General features: G+C 46.8%; 1 protein-coding gene across 2 annotated transcripts in view; it reads left to right on the forward strand.

The window, feature by feature from the left end:
- CNIH3 (cornichon family AMPA receptor auxiliary protein 3) overlaps positions 1-10,404 on the forward strand; it is a 194,658-nt gene extending 184,254 nt beyond the window's left edge. For both annotated transcript variants that reach the window (XM_019516518.1, XM_019516519.1), the window contains 2 exons: positions 6,363-6,506; positions 9,615-10,404. In XM_019516518.1, coding sequence (XP_019372063.1) covers positions 6,363-6,506; positions 9,615-9,642 — 172 coding nt within the window. In that variant the 3' untranslated portion in view covers positions 9,643-10,404. The remainder of the gene's footprint in view (positions 1-6,362; positions 6,507-9,614) is intronic.
- Positions 10,405-14,171: the final 3,767 nt, after the last annotated feature.

Here is a 14,171-nt window from a genome sequence, read left to right on the forward strand (position 1 = left end):
CAGAGGCTGCAGGGGGGGAGGTGGGGGCAGAGATTGTAGGTGACAGAAGCTGTGGGGATCAGGCAGCAGGGGGCACAGGTGCCATGGGGGGCAGGCTATAGGGGTGGCGAGTGGGAGGGGCAGGGGGCAAAGGGGCTGCATGACCCAACCAACCACCTGCCTCTTCACAGCATGCCCCCTGCCACTGCTTTTTGTGCTGAAGCCTTGGGGGAATGAATTTAAGAACACCCTTTGATAATTAGATTCTATACATGAAAAATTATAACAAATTTATAATTTTTCCCCATATATAATCAAATGATTAGGGAGTCATCTTAAATTCAAAATCATCTAGGATTTGGGTAAAAATGGTAGTTACTTCCTCTTATACAATCTGTCTTTCTGATGTAATAACCCTTATTTCTGTTGTATCAAATGTAACCTCAGGAACTAGCACAGGAAGCCGAAAAGGGAAGTTCCCACTTTTATATAGAAAATGGTAGGGGTTAAGGTCACAAGCCAGTGGGCTAAGGAGAAAGGTACAGGTAAATAAATATTAATGTTAAGGTGCATACACTTAGGAATTACATATCAGGTAATAAGCAGTAACACTAGGGTTACCATATGCCCTAGTTTTCCCAGACAGGCCTCTTATTTTGTTTTCTGCCCTCCATCCAGGTGCGTTTTTTAAATGCAAGCAAATGTCCAGGATTTTGTTCTGCCTCTGCTTTTTTCCCTGTACTTCCAGCTTGCCTGAGCAAGGAGTTGCTTGGGGCTGGGGGCAGCAGAGAAAGGTGATTGGAGGCTGGGGCATCATGTGCTCTGTGTGTGGCCCCTGGCAGCTACAGACAGATAAAAGAGATAGAGAGAGGGAGTGTGTGTGTGTGCATGTCCTGTGCGGGAAGCAGGGCTGGGAGGGCAGGGGGCTGTGGGTAAGAAGTGACGGGTTTCCGCAGGGATGGGGGTTGCAGGTAAGAAGTGAGGGGTACCAGCATAGTCTGGGGGGGGGCAGGGTACAGTGGGTCAGGAGTGAGGGGTAGCAGCAGGGCTGGGGGACTGTGACTTGGGAGTGAGGGGCAGAGATAGGGCACGGACATATACCCCTTCTCCTGCCCCCCTCATCCTCTTTTCCCTTACCCCCTCACAAGTGTCCTCTTTTTTTAAAATTGGAAATATAGTAACCTAAGTAACACTATGTGAATTCATGCAAGAACAGGTAACAGGAAGTGAGCACTACCATTGTGGCACATAAACTCAAGAGACCTTAAACTCTCCCACACCTCTGAAGGTGTTCCAAACCAGCTTTTGATCCTGAGAGTGCTCAGTTGCCATCTGCACATGCTTCCATGTCTAAATCTTGCTGCTACGATCTATAGTCACATCTCTGTCACTCCTCTGAGATCTCCAGCCACACGTTTTCCTTTGCCGCTGTGTCTTGCGCTTTGTAGCTGCTTCCTGCTTCCTCTCTCTCTCTCTCTCTCTCTCTCTCTCTCTGTCTCCCTGCCCCAGTGTCTCTGGAGGTTGTAGTCTACATGCATTCAGCACAGTTCTGCAAGACTGTTCCCCCCATGGACTCCTGGGAGTTGTTGTCCAAATCCGGTCAGCAGGGCTGCTCATGCATTTACATTACAGTGCATTACATTCAGGTTGCACAGGGTGCATCTACATGAGACACGTTACTGCACATCAGTGTAGTTTACTGCACAGTAACAACCCTTAATCCCTCTTAAATTTGCTACTTGCAAATGCAAGTAGTAAATTTAAGTGGGATTAGTTACTGTGCAGTAACGCATGTGTAGATGCAACCTAGCAGCAAGTTTGCTCCTGGGTCTGCCCAGCCTTTAAGGGGCTGGCCTCAGGGCTGCAGACTAGGAGCCTCTTCTGCCCCAGGGCTAGGCTGCCTCTATGGCAGCCCCTGTCTGCAGGCATTAAAAGCCTGCCAATATTTTGAGACCTGGGGCACACAGACAGGGAGCCTGAAGGCACTCCAGGCCCCTGTGTCCCCCTGGGCAGGCCACAGTCTAGCTGTGCCTGCCTGTCAGCATGCCAGCACTGCTACCTGGCACTGCACTGCTGTGCAGCTGCCAGGACAGTGCTGTGCAGGCCAGCAGGGTGCTACAGGTGGCTGCAGCCTCTGGCCATGCCTGTCAGCCCCCAGGGCTACCTGCAGGCAGCTTCTGGCCCACAGGTCCTGTGCCCTCTGCCTGCAGGTTCTGTGGGGCATTGCCTCTGCTGTGCGGCTGCCAGTCTTGTGCTGTGGCCCTGTGCTGGGTACTTCAGGCAGCTGCCCAGGCCTAGCAGCACTGGGACAGGGGCACAGGGGCCCAGAAAACCAGCGTGGGACCCATAATGGCCTCAGCCTCTTCACCCAGGCCCATGCCTATGTCTTTGCCCATGCCTGTGCCCTCCACCTGGGGCTTCAACTGGACCAAGGAAGAAACTGGTGACCTTATGGCTCTGTGGGGCAGGGCAGAAGTGCAGCACTAGTTTGAGTGGGGTGGGTGCTCCAGCACTCACATATATGGGGTGCTGTCAGGTTGAATGTGGGTGCGTGGCCACAACTGATCAGCACAGCAGTGCTGCATAAAGATCAAGGCCTTGTGGGCACAATGGGTTGCCATGACCAACCACAATCTTTGGTCCAGCCATGCCTATAAGTCCATGCCCTTGATGTGGCAACTGGACACCATTCTTGCACCCCAGGACCCAGGCTGCATCTGTTATTTTTAGCAGCATGGGCAGCCTGCCCAAGCCCCTGTGCCCACTGTGCTCTCCCAGCCCTGCCCTAGCCTGGCACCTCCAGTGCCATATCACTAGAGGAGGGCCCCTTGGGTGCCCAGCATCCCATCCTGCTGAGTTCCCCAGCTACAGTTTCCACCAGCAACTCAGGGAGCCCCGGTCAGTCCCTGCCTTGCAGGTCCACAGCCCCAGGCCCAGCTATGAGGTGCAGCTGGCCACAACTCTGCTGGCTGCCACCAGTGCCTGCTTCTTCCCAGGGTGGGGCCCTGGCCAGGCATCTGCACACTGTGCCCCTCCATCTGAGGACACTGCCTGGAGCCAGATACTGTTGCTGGAAGCCAGGTCCGAGTGGAGCTGGCAGCCAAGGCCATGTGGTAAGGACTGAGCTGGGGGGAGGGTCCTTCCTCCATCCCTGCCCCCTGTCTCTGCCCAGCCCTCCCACACTTCCCTGGCCCCAGGTTCCCCCCCCACCCCCCACAGAGCACAGGGAGATAGAAGACAGCACAGAACTTTATTGAGCACTCCATGTTCCCTCAGCTAGGTGGCCACAGGCCTCTCCAAGGAACATGTTGATGCCAGTGGTGATGTCCTCCCTACAGTTGCATGCTGGGGAGAGGCTGCCCCTAGCAGCCAGGATGCAGCCTCAGGGTCGCTGCCGCCCACAGATGGGGCCCTGCAGGTGTGCCAGCTTCACTAGAGGAAAACCCAGGACAGGACTGTCCTCCTGGAGCATCTGGTGGTGACATTATGGGACCAACTGGAGGACTCACGGTCCTGGCAGGCAGAGGATGTCACCCATGAGGAGGCGAGGGACTGGCACAAGGATGTGCAGGACTGGGAGACTGGGAGTTCTAGCACATTGTGGAGGGCACTGCACACCTCCAGGATGCCTCCTCAATGGTGGGCTTGCCTACACCAAAAAGGTGTCCGACGTACCACAGGCTGGCGGGCATGGCCAGTTTGAGTGGAGAGAGGGCCATCTGAGTGTCCATGGAGAGGGGTGGCCTCATGCTAGTGTCCTTCCACTCCAGGTGTGGCCAGAGCTGCTCCATGAGATTGCAGAAGGTGGGCCAGATCATGTGGATGGCCTCCAGCCATTGCTCATTGTCCGAGGTGCGTACACTGCTCATTGACCTGACTGGCCTGGTGGCCCCAGAGGCAGCAGGGCCGGAGGCCTAGGAGGGTGACAGTGGCGTCCCTAAGCCCCTTGTCAGCATCCGTGCTGGCAGGAGCTGTGTGGCGGCAACCCTGGGATGGCATGCTGCAGTGAACTGGGCAGGCCCAAATGGCCGGGCGCCAAGCAGCAGTTGGTGCAGCGGGTCAGCAGGGCTAGCATGGTGGCTAGCAGGAGCCCAGGGTGCTGGTCATCGCTGCCAGGGGCAGGGGCTGGAGCAGCCATAGAATGGAGCCGTAGAATGGGGAGGCAGAGTGGGCAAGGAGAGAGCTGACGTGTGCTGCCTCTGTGCTGGGCACGCTGCTCTTGAGGAGGGAAGTGGCTGGCCAGAGAGTAGAGCAGGGCTGGCTTTTAAAGATAGCTGCCAGGTGCTAGCAGCTGCAACTGGAGCCTAGAGCTGTCCCTGGTGGCAGGAGGCACCCATTACAGAGCTGCAGGAAACTTGGTACAAAGAGCAGCAAATCTGCACCTTAATTGCTGCATGTGTAGACACTTGCCCAAAAGCGCTTACTCCACAGTAGTTTACACCAGAGGAATTTTAGGCCAAATCAAATGCACGTGTAGATGTGCCCACTGTATCTTACACTGTGTTCCATACATTACAGATTGTTCATGGAGAGAGTGATTCCAGAGCAATTGGTAATTATAGGCATACTGACTTTGTAGGGATGGCAGACTTTATTTCTTAGCATAATTTCTGGGGGGAAACTCCTGGAAATTCCTAGCAGGTGCTCCTCCCAACTCAGCTGCAAGAACCGGTCATCATGCTATTTTTGGTTGGAATTTTGTCCAGCAGAGTAGTCTGGGGAGCAGGATCTAGTCTGCACCAGAAGACAGCCAGCCAGAATGTTGAGGAGAGAGCCTGGAGCCTCCAGGGCGACACCTCTAGATATCATGACAAAATCCGAGGCATAATTGCCAGGGCCCATGCCCTGGGTAGCAGCAGCGGCAGAGGCTGGGTTGGGTTGGCTGTAGTAATTGCAGCAGCTGAACAGGCATTGGCAGCAGCTGCTGGTTTTTCAGTCTTCTCAAAGTGGGTGCCTGGGGCTGGTGCCCTGGTAATCCACCTGTAATTGCATTACTAGACAAAATGGATAGGAAGGTCTGGGGTGAAATCATATTTCCAGTGAAGTTGCTTCATCCAGAATTTCACCTCTGTGCAGGAGACAAGTGGCCGGGGGGGAGGGCATACAGCAGCTGTAGCTCCAGCCCCAACACTGGGTTAGGGCCAGAGCCACTGCAGCTACCTGTCTCCGCCATCACCACATACTCAGTTCCAAGACAAGGGGCTCCCCCCACCCGCATGTTAAATGGGGAAAAAAATCTTGTCTTGGAATCAAGTAAATATAGTAATAATACTTCACCTAAAAATCACAAATCAGTTAGCTAAGATTGAGCAGATTTTTTTCCTATGAAATAATTCAGATAAAAACTTATTTTTGTCAAGATTGTCTTCAGGTTTTTTTAGATTCTCTGGAACACAAAAATATCTTCACCAAACATTGCCAATTTCCCTTTTTCAGAACAGCCTTTTCCATTTAAAAAACTGTTTTGACAATAATTTTGATACCTCTATATTTAACTGGCCTTTAATTAAGCCATTTGGACTATGCCAGTATTATTTCCTCTGTACTGATGGATAAATAAACCTATTAATTGATTCAGTTACCTGTTGTCATACAGTCAGTCAATGACATAATTGCAGTTAAAATTCCGAAATCTAGACTCCGTGATCATACTGCGATGTAACATTTTCACTCACAATATGCAGGTGTTACATGTATTAGAACAGGGGTGTCAAACATCAGGCACATGGTCCACCTCCGACCTGTGGAGCCATGCTGCATGGCTTGCTGGGGTACCAATGGGCAAACAGAAGTTGGGGGCATGGCCAGGGTGGAGTTGGGGGCATGGCCAAGGGGAAGTGGCGTGCTGCAGAATATGGGGCCTTAGGGCTATGGTGGACATAGCAATAGGTGGCAGGAGCGTAAGTGAGGACTAATGTAGGCCTGGTTGCTTTCTGGCCATTGCCACTGTTGTTGCCCTACCTCCTCAGTTGCTGGGCCTGCCTCTGCACCATGCTGGAACCTGTCTTTATAACAGGGGCATAACAACATGGCTGGGCCCCTGGCTCACATGGAGGATGTGGGGACTTCTGCCTGCTGCCACACTGTCAGCACAATTGCACAGTGGCTTCCCAGGGTAGCTGCCCTGGTCACACTGCCCTAGTTATGCCACTGCTATCTAAGATTGGTATCTTGATATGAACAATGCCCCCCTCGTGCTTCAAAGAGATATTGAGAACCTTCATTTGTCTACAGTTATGTCATGACAAAAGATTTCTTCTTGATTCCAGCTGGTGATCAAAGGTCTGAGGGCTTGTAACATGTATACATTTATCCTTGTAACCTGTATACATTTATCTAGAATGTTATAGTGTCACTTCAGGTGTCTTCTCCTGCTCTTTCAGGTATTTCCATTGCCCAGCGGATAGTTCAGAGCTAGCATACGATCCCCCTGCAGTCATGAATGCAGACACCTTGAGTTATTGTCAGAAAGAGGCCTGGTGTAAACTAGCTTTCTATCTCCTTTCATTCTTCTACTATCTTTACTGGTAAGTTTGATCATTCCCATAAAGGAGAGAGCTATTTTTCATGTGAAAAGTTAAAACATGCTCTAAGGATCAAACAGAACAGGCAGACCTGTACCGTTCATCTCAAGTAACCACTTTTAAACTCTGCATCAGGAAAACATGTCTATTCAAAATCAACAGCTAAGGAAAATCTGATTAAGGGTTTATAATAATGTTGTTGTCTTCCTGGAATATAATTTTGCATAGGAAGAAACCAGTGCTAATGTATCTGCTTAAGTTCCAGGGAAATTGTCGGACTTGAATGCTAAGCTGTACTTAAAGTGCTTTTATAAATCAGTATCTCGATGCAGCCCCAAGATTTCCAATTCAGTTTTATTTAGCCTCCAATTAAGGGCTTATCTCCACCAAGAAACTAACTTTTTCTAGTCATTTGTATACTTTTCTTCAGATGAAATAAAATGACAATTATGCTATAGGAAACAAAAATAGTTCCACTGCTAGTAATGTCCAATTGAGGATTAAATTCTGCCCTGTGATGTGTAAGTTGTTTAATATGTGACACTCAAAACAACACTGGAAATGGGCCCAGTTGGTTTCATTGACCTAGAACAGTTGGCAAAGTTGCCTTCAGGCTATGGTCTGCAGCAGCAAGGTACACTTGGCAGTACATTTCAGTACATGGACTACCTTTCCACCATGATACAGAAATATAGAAAAGAGAGTTTGAAAGGAACATAGGAGATAACCTATCCAACCGCTCGCTCACAACTGGATCAACCCTGCCTAAACCATTTCACCCATGCACTGATTTCACCCATTCTTAAAAATATTCAGCGTGGGAGACTCCACAATCCTTCTAGGCAGAGGTATAGCAAGCTCTTTTAGTGCCCTGGGCAGAGCTGGGATGGGGCTAGAGGCATATCCACTAGGGTTTGTGCCTTGGGCAGCTATGGACCCCAGGTGATATCCAGGACCCAGAGGGTGAAGGTAAGAGGACTCTCACATCCTGGAAGCTGCAGGCTTCAACTGTGCAGAGAGAGAGAAGGACATAAAGGATAGAGCTAGGGAAGCTCTAGCATCCTAGCAACTACAGGAGAAGGTATCCTTGAGCGAAGGTGTTAAGCCACTTGCCCTGCCTGTCCCATAGGTGCTGCAAAATGCTATTCTGAGCAAAGAAATAAACCCCTTAATTTGGTGCCTTTCTGTCTTCACCCACTGCTTCTTGCCTGTGACTGCCTGAGTAGCAGTATAGTTGTTCTGGCACTCTCCTGCCTCCATTTCAGTGCTCCCCCTTAATAAGTGCTTGGGGCTTATGCCCCCCTCCTTCCCCCCAACTCCTAGTTACACTACTGCTTCTAAGGAATCTATTTCAGAGCTTAACCAGTGCCAGACACACCTGGCATAGTGTTTCTAGTGCCAGACATACAGGTCTGGTCCAAAGTGTGCTCTAGGTCAATGGAAAGACTCCAGATTGACAGATGCACTCACTTTATCCAATACTCTCTTCATTGTCATGTGCACTAAGGGAATTACTCCAAGAACTAGGCAGGGATCACATCTAATTAAAAAGACTCTTGCATCATCTTTGCATTTTTGCTTGTATGGACCATATCATTACATTAAAAAGCAGTTCACTAACTCAAACTCAGGCTTTTAACTTTAAACAAAAGTGTTGTTTCACGTTAGCATTCCCCTAGACCTCTTCCTATAATTGCAATTGTATAGAATATTCTTATCCAAACACCATGGTATGGTGTAGTGCTTTGTAAAGTGTGGCTTGCACACTGCAGTGGAGGAATGAAGGTCCCCTCAGCTGGCAATGGTGATAATGTAATGTCTGTGGAGCTTAAATTTGGATATGATTATTATGAGTAAAATTGTGGCTGACTAGGTATAGGAAGTGTGGGAAGTATGGGGACAGTATGAAAGTATAGGAAGGTACAATAGCTCAGACCCACAGGAGTATTTTGGTGCCAAACAGAAGCTTAGCAGGGCACTAGTCTATACCCAGGGCAACCATGATGCACTGGGCAACACTGGCCAGCGTGGTGCTGGTTATGGTGGCACCTATTTTTGTGTCCCCCGATAAAAGCAGTGCCTAAGACTGTTGCCTCAAGCCCCTTCCTCTTCCCCCTTAGTTATGCTACTGGTTCCAAACTCTACATAGGTACCTCATTCCCATAGAAGTCAACAGGAGTCAGACAGGTACCTATCTCTGTGGGTGTTAGCCAGAGATCCTCTTCCTCCCCCATCCAGCACTTTCTTGCATTGTCAGGGGTCAGGCATAATCTGAGTGTGAAGGGCATGGATAATGTTAAACTAGTGCTTCTGGCAGTGCTAACTATCCTGAGAAGAGCAAGATGAGTCAAAGGCCGGTGGAGGGGGGGACAATGTTTTTTCTATCCCCATCTCTTTTGCCAGCAGACCCTGACAGAGTCACTTAGATACAAGAGTTCAAAAGCCCTCCTGAGGCCATCTTGATGGTCAGTTCCATCATTCCCTCTACTCCTCTCATCCCAGAAACTCAAAGCCACAGTCTGCCCTAAGTGATCTAGTAAGAACTGCAAAATCCTGTACACCAACCGTTTTGCGCTGTCAGAGATAGACATACCATAAAACAGGACCTTGGCAATATATGATTTCATAATTATACAGAATTAAACTTAGTATGTATTAGATTATGTCCAACTTATCTCTTTATTTTTTTATCATTGCATAAGATGTTTATTCCTATGGAAAGAAAATTCACATAGTTTTAATAGAAACTCTTGTCTTTGCCTCTGAGAGTAGTTTTAAAGATCAGCCAAGCAAATGTAGAATAATTTTGTTTCTGTTCTTTTCAGACAGTGACAGCAGAACACATTTTATTAAACTCATACACAGCTTGTGGCATGATGGTAAATGGCTAATGAATTTGTTAAATCTCAAGTGCTTTCTGATAACCATCTTGAATGCATCATAATTCAATTGCTATAGAGAATGGAAGGACTGAGAGTCACAATAACATAAGAAGGCTTAGGCCATTAGAGTCAGACTTGAGAAATGGAGGGTAAAGGGTTATAACAATCAAAGTGCTCTGCAGGCTTCAGAAAGATACTTTCATATTGTCTCTTTCTCTTTTACATTCAGCATGATCTACGCTTTGGTGAGCTCTTAACTCAAAGACCATCATTAAAGACTGAGAACAACAAAGGACACAGAGCAAAGACAAGTCAACTTTCAGTGATACTTGGTAAAAAAAAACAAAAAACAGCAGGAAAAGAAGGCTTTTAACCCAATCAGTAGTACTGTATATGAAAGACATACACAGCAAGAACAATGACCAACTGAAGAACTGGAATATTTTGGAGAGTGAGCTGAGCAAACTGTGTTTATCTTCTCTTTCTTGGTATTTTATGGTCTGTGGTTTCAAAAACCCATGCAAAACAATGATGAAATTTAAGGGGATGAAGTAAAACCTCTCTTCATCTGATGGGGGGATACTGCACAGTAAATTTGGTTTACTGCACACTCCAAGCTCTGCTGTTTCACAAGGACTTTCTTGCTCAATAACCCTTCTGTTCTGAGAGAATGGGGGGCCAGAGGGCACATTCCATAGAAATGGCAGCTAAGGATGCTGCTAAAAGATGTGTTTAATACACGTTATGAACACTAGTTGGAATTCATGACAATTGTCCATGGATGGTCATGTGACTATGGAAAAAGGGACATTGTATCTTGCTAGTTAAGTGACTTTAATGTTTTTTTCCAGACATGGCTAAAGAAAAAAACAAGAATTTGCCACTGTAATGCAGTATTTTTGAATGATATGCCATTCCTGTAATTGAATATCCAGTAGTATATTTTTAATATTCCATCTGTTACACACCAGTTTATGTATGACTGAATTACATCTCTGAATACATATAGCTTGACCCAATTACGTCAAGATTTTAGTAGCACTGTATTCCTCCTACTGGGGATAAAACTGGTGAAAAACCCATATCTTAGGGAATGGTGTAATATGAACATTTTGTACACCAAAATGGTGTATGCAAAATGTTGTACCTCTAAAGGACTAAATGATTTTAGTCTGTGATTTTTGTCATGCTGCTTCCTTTGGTTGTCCAATTTCATCTGAAATTAACAGCTTGTGTTTCTTGTCTCACATACCAGGTGGGTGTTGAAAAGACTGGTCTGTCCTCACATAGAATTTAATTGCAAAGGTTTTGACTTCATCCTACAACTACATAGGTTGATATAGATGAACTGTGCATGTTTCATATGTCCATACATGGAGACTTGCGCAATCCAGCCATATATATATTAGATTAACCTGTTTCATTCCAAAGCTGTCAGTTTGGGGGTGGACTGCTGCAGAGTGCTTTACATAGTTGTGTGTGTTTATGTTTGTTTTTATTTTTAACTTTTCATCTCATTGAAAAGTCTAGTCTCATACTCCTTAAAGGAAAACTGCAGTGAAAAATAATGCCATTCTAATGGCAGTATCTGCTTCCAAAGAAATAAATTGCAAGCCTAGATTCTGTGTTTTCAAAAGTCCTTCTGTCCAGTGTAATTCATAAACCCAGGTTATGTGACTAAGCTCCCCTACACAATGCATGGAGAGAATTATATGCCGTAAAGTGAGATTCACAGAGGCCAGCAAACTGAGCAGGTGCTGATAAGCCAGCCAGCAAGACAGGCCCAGGGAGGGGCAGGGGCTAAAGTCCCACTACTCAAAAAGAATTAGGCATCCTTTTCCACCAGGATTCCCACACAGAAGATGGAGTTGAACCCAGGTCTCCTACACCCGTGATAAGTGCTCCAAACCCTGGGCTACAGTGTATAAAGAGAATACTGTTACTACCACCTCCTGGCACTCTTTTATTTTGACTAGGGTTGAGTAGAGCTATTCATACTGGATTGAGCGCCCCATGTAAGGTAGGAAGGGGGATGTCTAATTTGTAAATCATGTCAAGGTTTAATTATGAGCTAGGAACCTAATTGCTCAGTTGTGTCACAGTATTAATAGTTGTGCACATACTCAGCAGTATATATTTTAGGACCTACAGTGTTAGGCAGCAGCTGAGCAAGGGTTTTATGAATTCAGTAATGCCTGAAGCCTGGAGTGAGACATCTAAAAAGGCATTTGGCATCTTAGTCTCCCTTGTCAATATAGCTCCAATTCACTACAGGGAGTTAGTGCTGAAAGGGACCTCTTGGATCACTAAGTTCAGCCCCCAGCTATTATGAACATTTTATAATTCTGTTCATAAACTTATCAAGTTCCATCTTAAAACTGGTTTGTTTGGACACGCCACTCCTAATGGAAGGCTGTTCTAGATTCACACTCTCCTGAGGATTAGCAGCCTTCTGATTTTTGGTATGAATTTACTCATGGCCAATTTATAGCGATTTATTTTTAGAAATCGTAGAAAAATAGGACTGGAAGGGATCTTGGGAGGCAATCTAATCCAACCCCTTGCTCATAGTGGAATCATCTGAGTTTAAACCATTCCAGTCAAATATTTATCTAACATGCTCTTAAGAACTTCCAGGGATGAGGATTCTACAGCTTTTCTAGGTAATCTATTCCAGTGTTTAACTACCCTCTTAATTAGCAAGGTTCTTCCTAAGACCCAATTTAAATTTCCTTTGATGACATTTAAGATCATTATTTTTTTACCTGTGCCCTATAGTCACAGAAAATAGTTTGTCACAGTCCTCTTTATAACCACTCTTCAGGTCATTTGAAGATCATTATCAAATCCCTCTTCAGAATTCTTTTCTCCAGAGTTATGCTATATTTACTTACATATCACACACACCTCTCCCCCCAGAATTAGCCCTCCAAGATTGGGGTGCATGACTTAAGTGAGGAAACTGATTTATTTCATTGGAATAGAAGGTGGGAGATACTGTGTTCTAATGGCTGCCACTTCTTTAGCCACTGTTTCCTGAGCACTGTAGCTTGTGCTTGAAGCAGCAACTGAGCTGGCTCAGGACTAGTGAGCTGCTGCATGCAATCTGTAATATCTTGATGAGGCTTGTGATCTGGAAACAATACTTAATTATTTACAGGAATATATATAAAAACTATTTACAGTAAAGAAGTAACAATCTTGCTTCTGCCTTTGCAAGGCTCTAGGGCCTAACCTTGTTGAAGTCCTGCCATACTGGCAAGCTCCTGCTGTCTCTATCGTAGAATCAGTTGTGACTCTTGAAATTTTTTTTCTACACTGTGTGCGCTTTATTTGGGGGCACATGGTATGCAAGAAAATATGTTAATCCCTGTTCTTTCCACCTTCTCTTGCAAGTCATGTTTCCTAGGTCTCCAGTCAGTTTTGTTGCTCTCTCCTGGACCTCCTAATTTGTTCATGTCTTTATAAGACGTGGACTTCTTTGAAGTGTGGTACCAAAAATGGGACTGTAACAAGGTACATGGCTCAGGGGCTGAAGCTCAGCTTCAGTGGATTAAAGGGTACTAGCCTACCCACCTAGGAGCACTAGGGCAACGGACAGGGGTGATTGGTTGCCTGTGAAGGAAGTTAAAAGCTCCCCGAGAGATGATGCTGGAGAGAAGGGAAGCTGAAAAGAAAGGCAACACTGAAGCATTGTGATGAAGCCCTTGCCCAAGGTGGCAGATTTTGTTGGTATTTTGTTTAGTTTAAGGTAGGAAAGGGAGAAGGGTGGCTCTTGGGCCTGGCTAAAGGAATAACAGCTCACTACATGACATAGTATTTCAGTGCTGCATGGAGTGGAAGAATCACTTCCCATGACTTACATATGGCACTCCTAGTATCCTAGTATTCTAATGGCCTTTTCTGCAACAGTAAAATTGTTGGCTTCTGGACATCTTGGGCACTTATACATATACTTTTCTGTCCCACAACACGCCAGATATCTGCCGCTTCAGAGCAGATTTGATTAGTTGAGTCTGCTCTGCACGTGGACTGAGGCAAACTGCACTGAGCCACATGCAGTTGTATAAGTGGCGAAATGTGTGTGAACACACCGAAAATGGCAGTGGTGCACTTTTGAACTAAAGCACCTCTGATGTGTTTTAGTTCAAAAGCATGCTGCCACCATTTTCTTAGCACTGACGCACATTTCACCACTTATACGACAGCAAGCGTCACAGCACAAGGCACATTTCAAAGCGCCCAGTGCTGCAGTGCTTGCATGTGTAAAAAAGCCCATTATGGTCCACTATAACCTCCAGGTCCTTTCCTGTAATACTGCAGGCTAGCCACGTGTTCACCTGTCTGTATTTGTGCATGTGATTTTTCCATCCTAAGAGCAGGACTTTGCACTCATCTTTATTAAATTTCATTTGATTAATTTCATATAATTGTTCCAGTTTATCGGGGTCATTTTGAATCCTAAACCTACCCTCAAGGACAGGGGTTGTCAACTGGGAATACACGTACCCTTAGGGGTATTTAGAAAGGCTGTAGGGGCTATGCGCAGGCGGATGGACGGGAACAGAATGCACCCGGGGGCACAGTGACAGCGTCTCCCGGCACGTTCCCATACTTTGCTTCTTACCCAGGGGAAGGGTGGGGCATGCTGGACGCTGCTGGCCCCATGCAGCACACTGCGGCACCTCCCCACCTCCCACCTCAGCTTGCACTCTGTGCCTGCTCCCAGGAGCAGGGCCAAGGGGGCAAGGGCAGCGGTGCCCCTCCACAGGCCACACACATGCTG

Source organism: Gavialis gangeticus, unplaced genomic scaffold (genome assembly GCF_001723915.1).
Source record: "Gavialis gangeticus isolate Ggan-Ray unplaced genomic scaffold, GavGan_comp1, whole genome shotgun sequence".
Classification (NCBI taxonomy): Eukaryota; Metazoa; Chordata; order Crocodylia; family Gavialidae; genus Gavialis; species Gavialis gangeticus.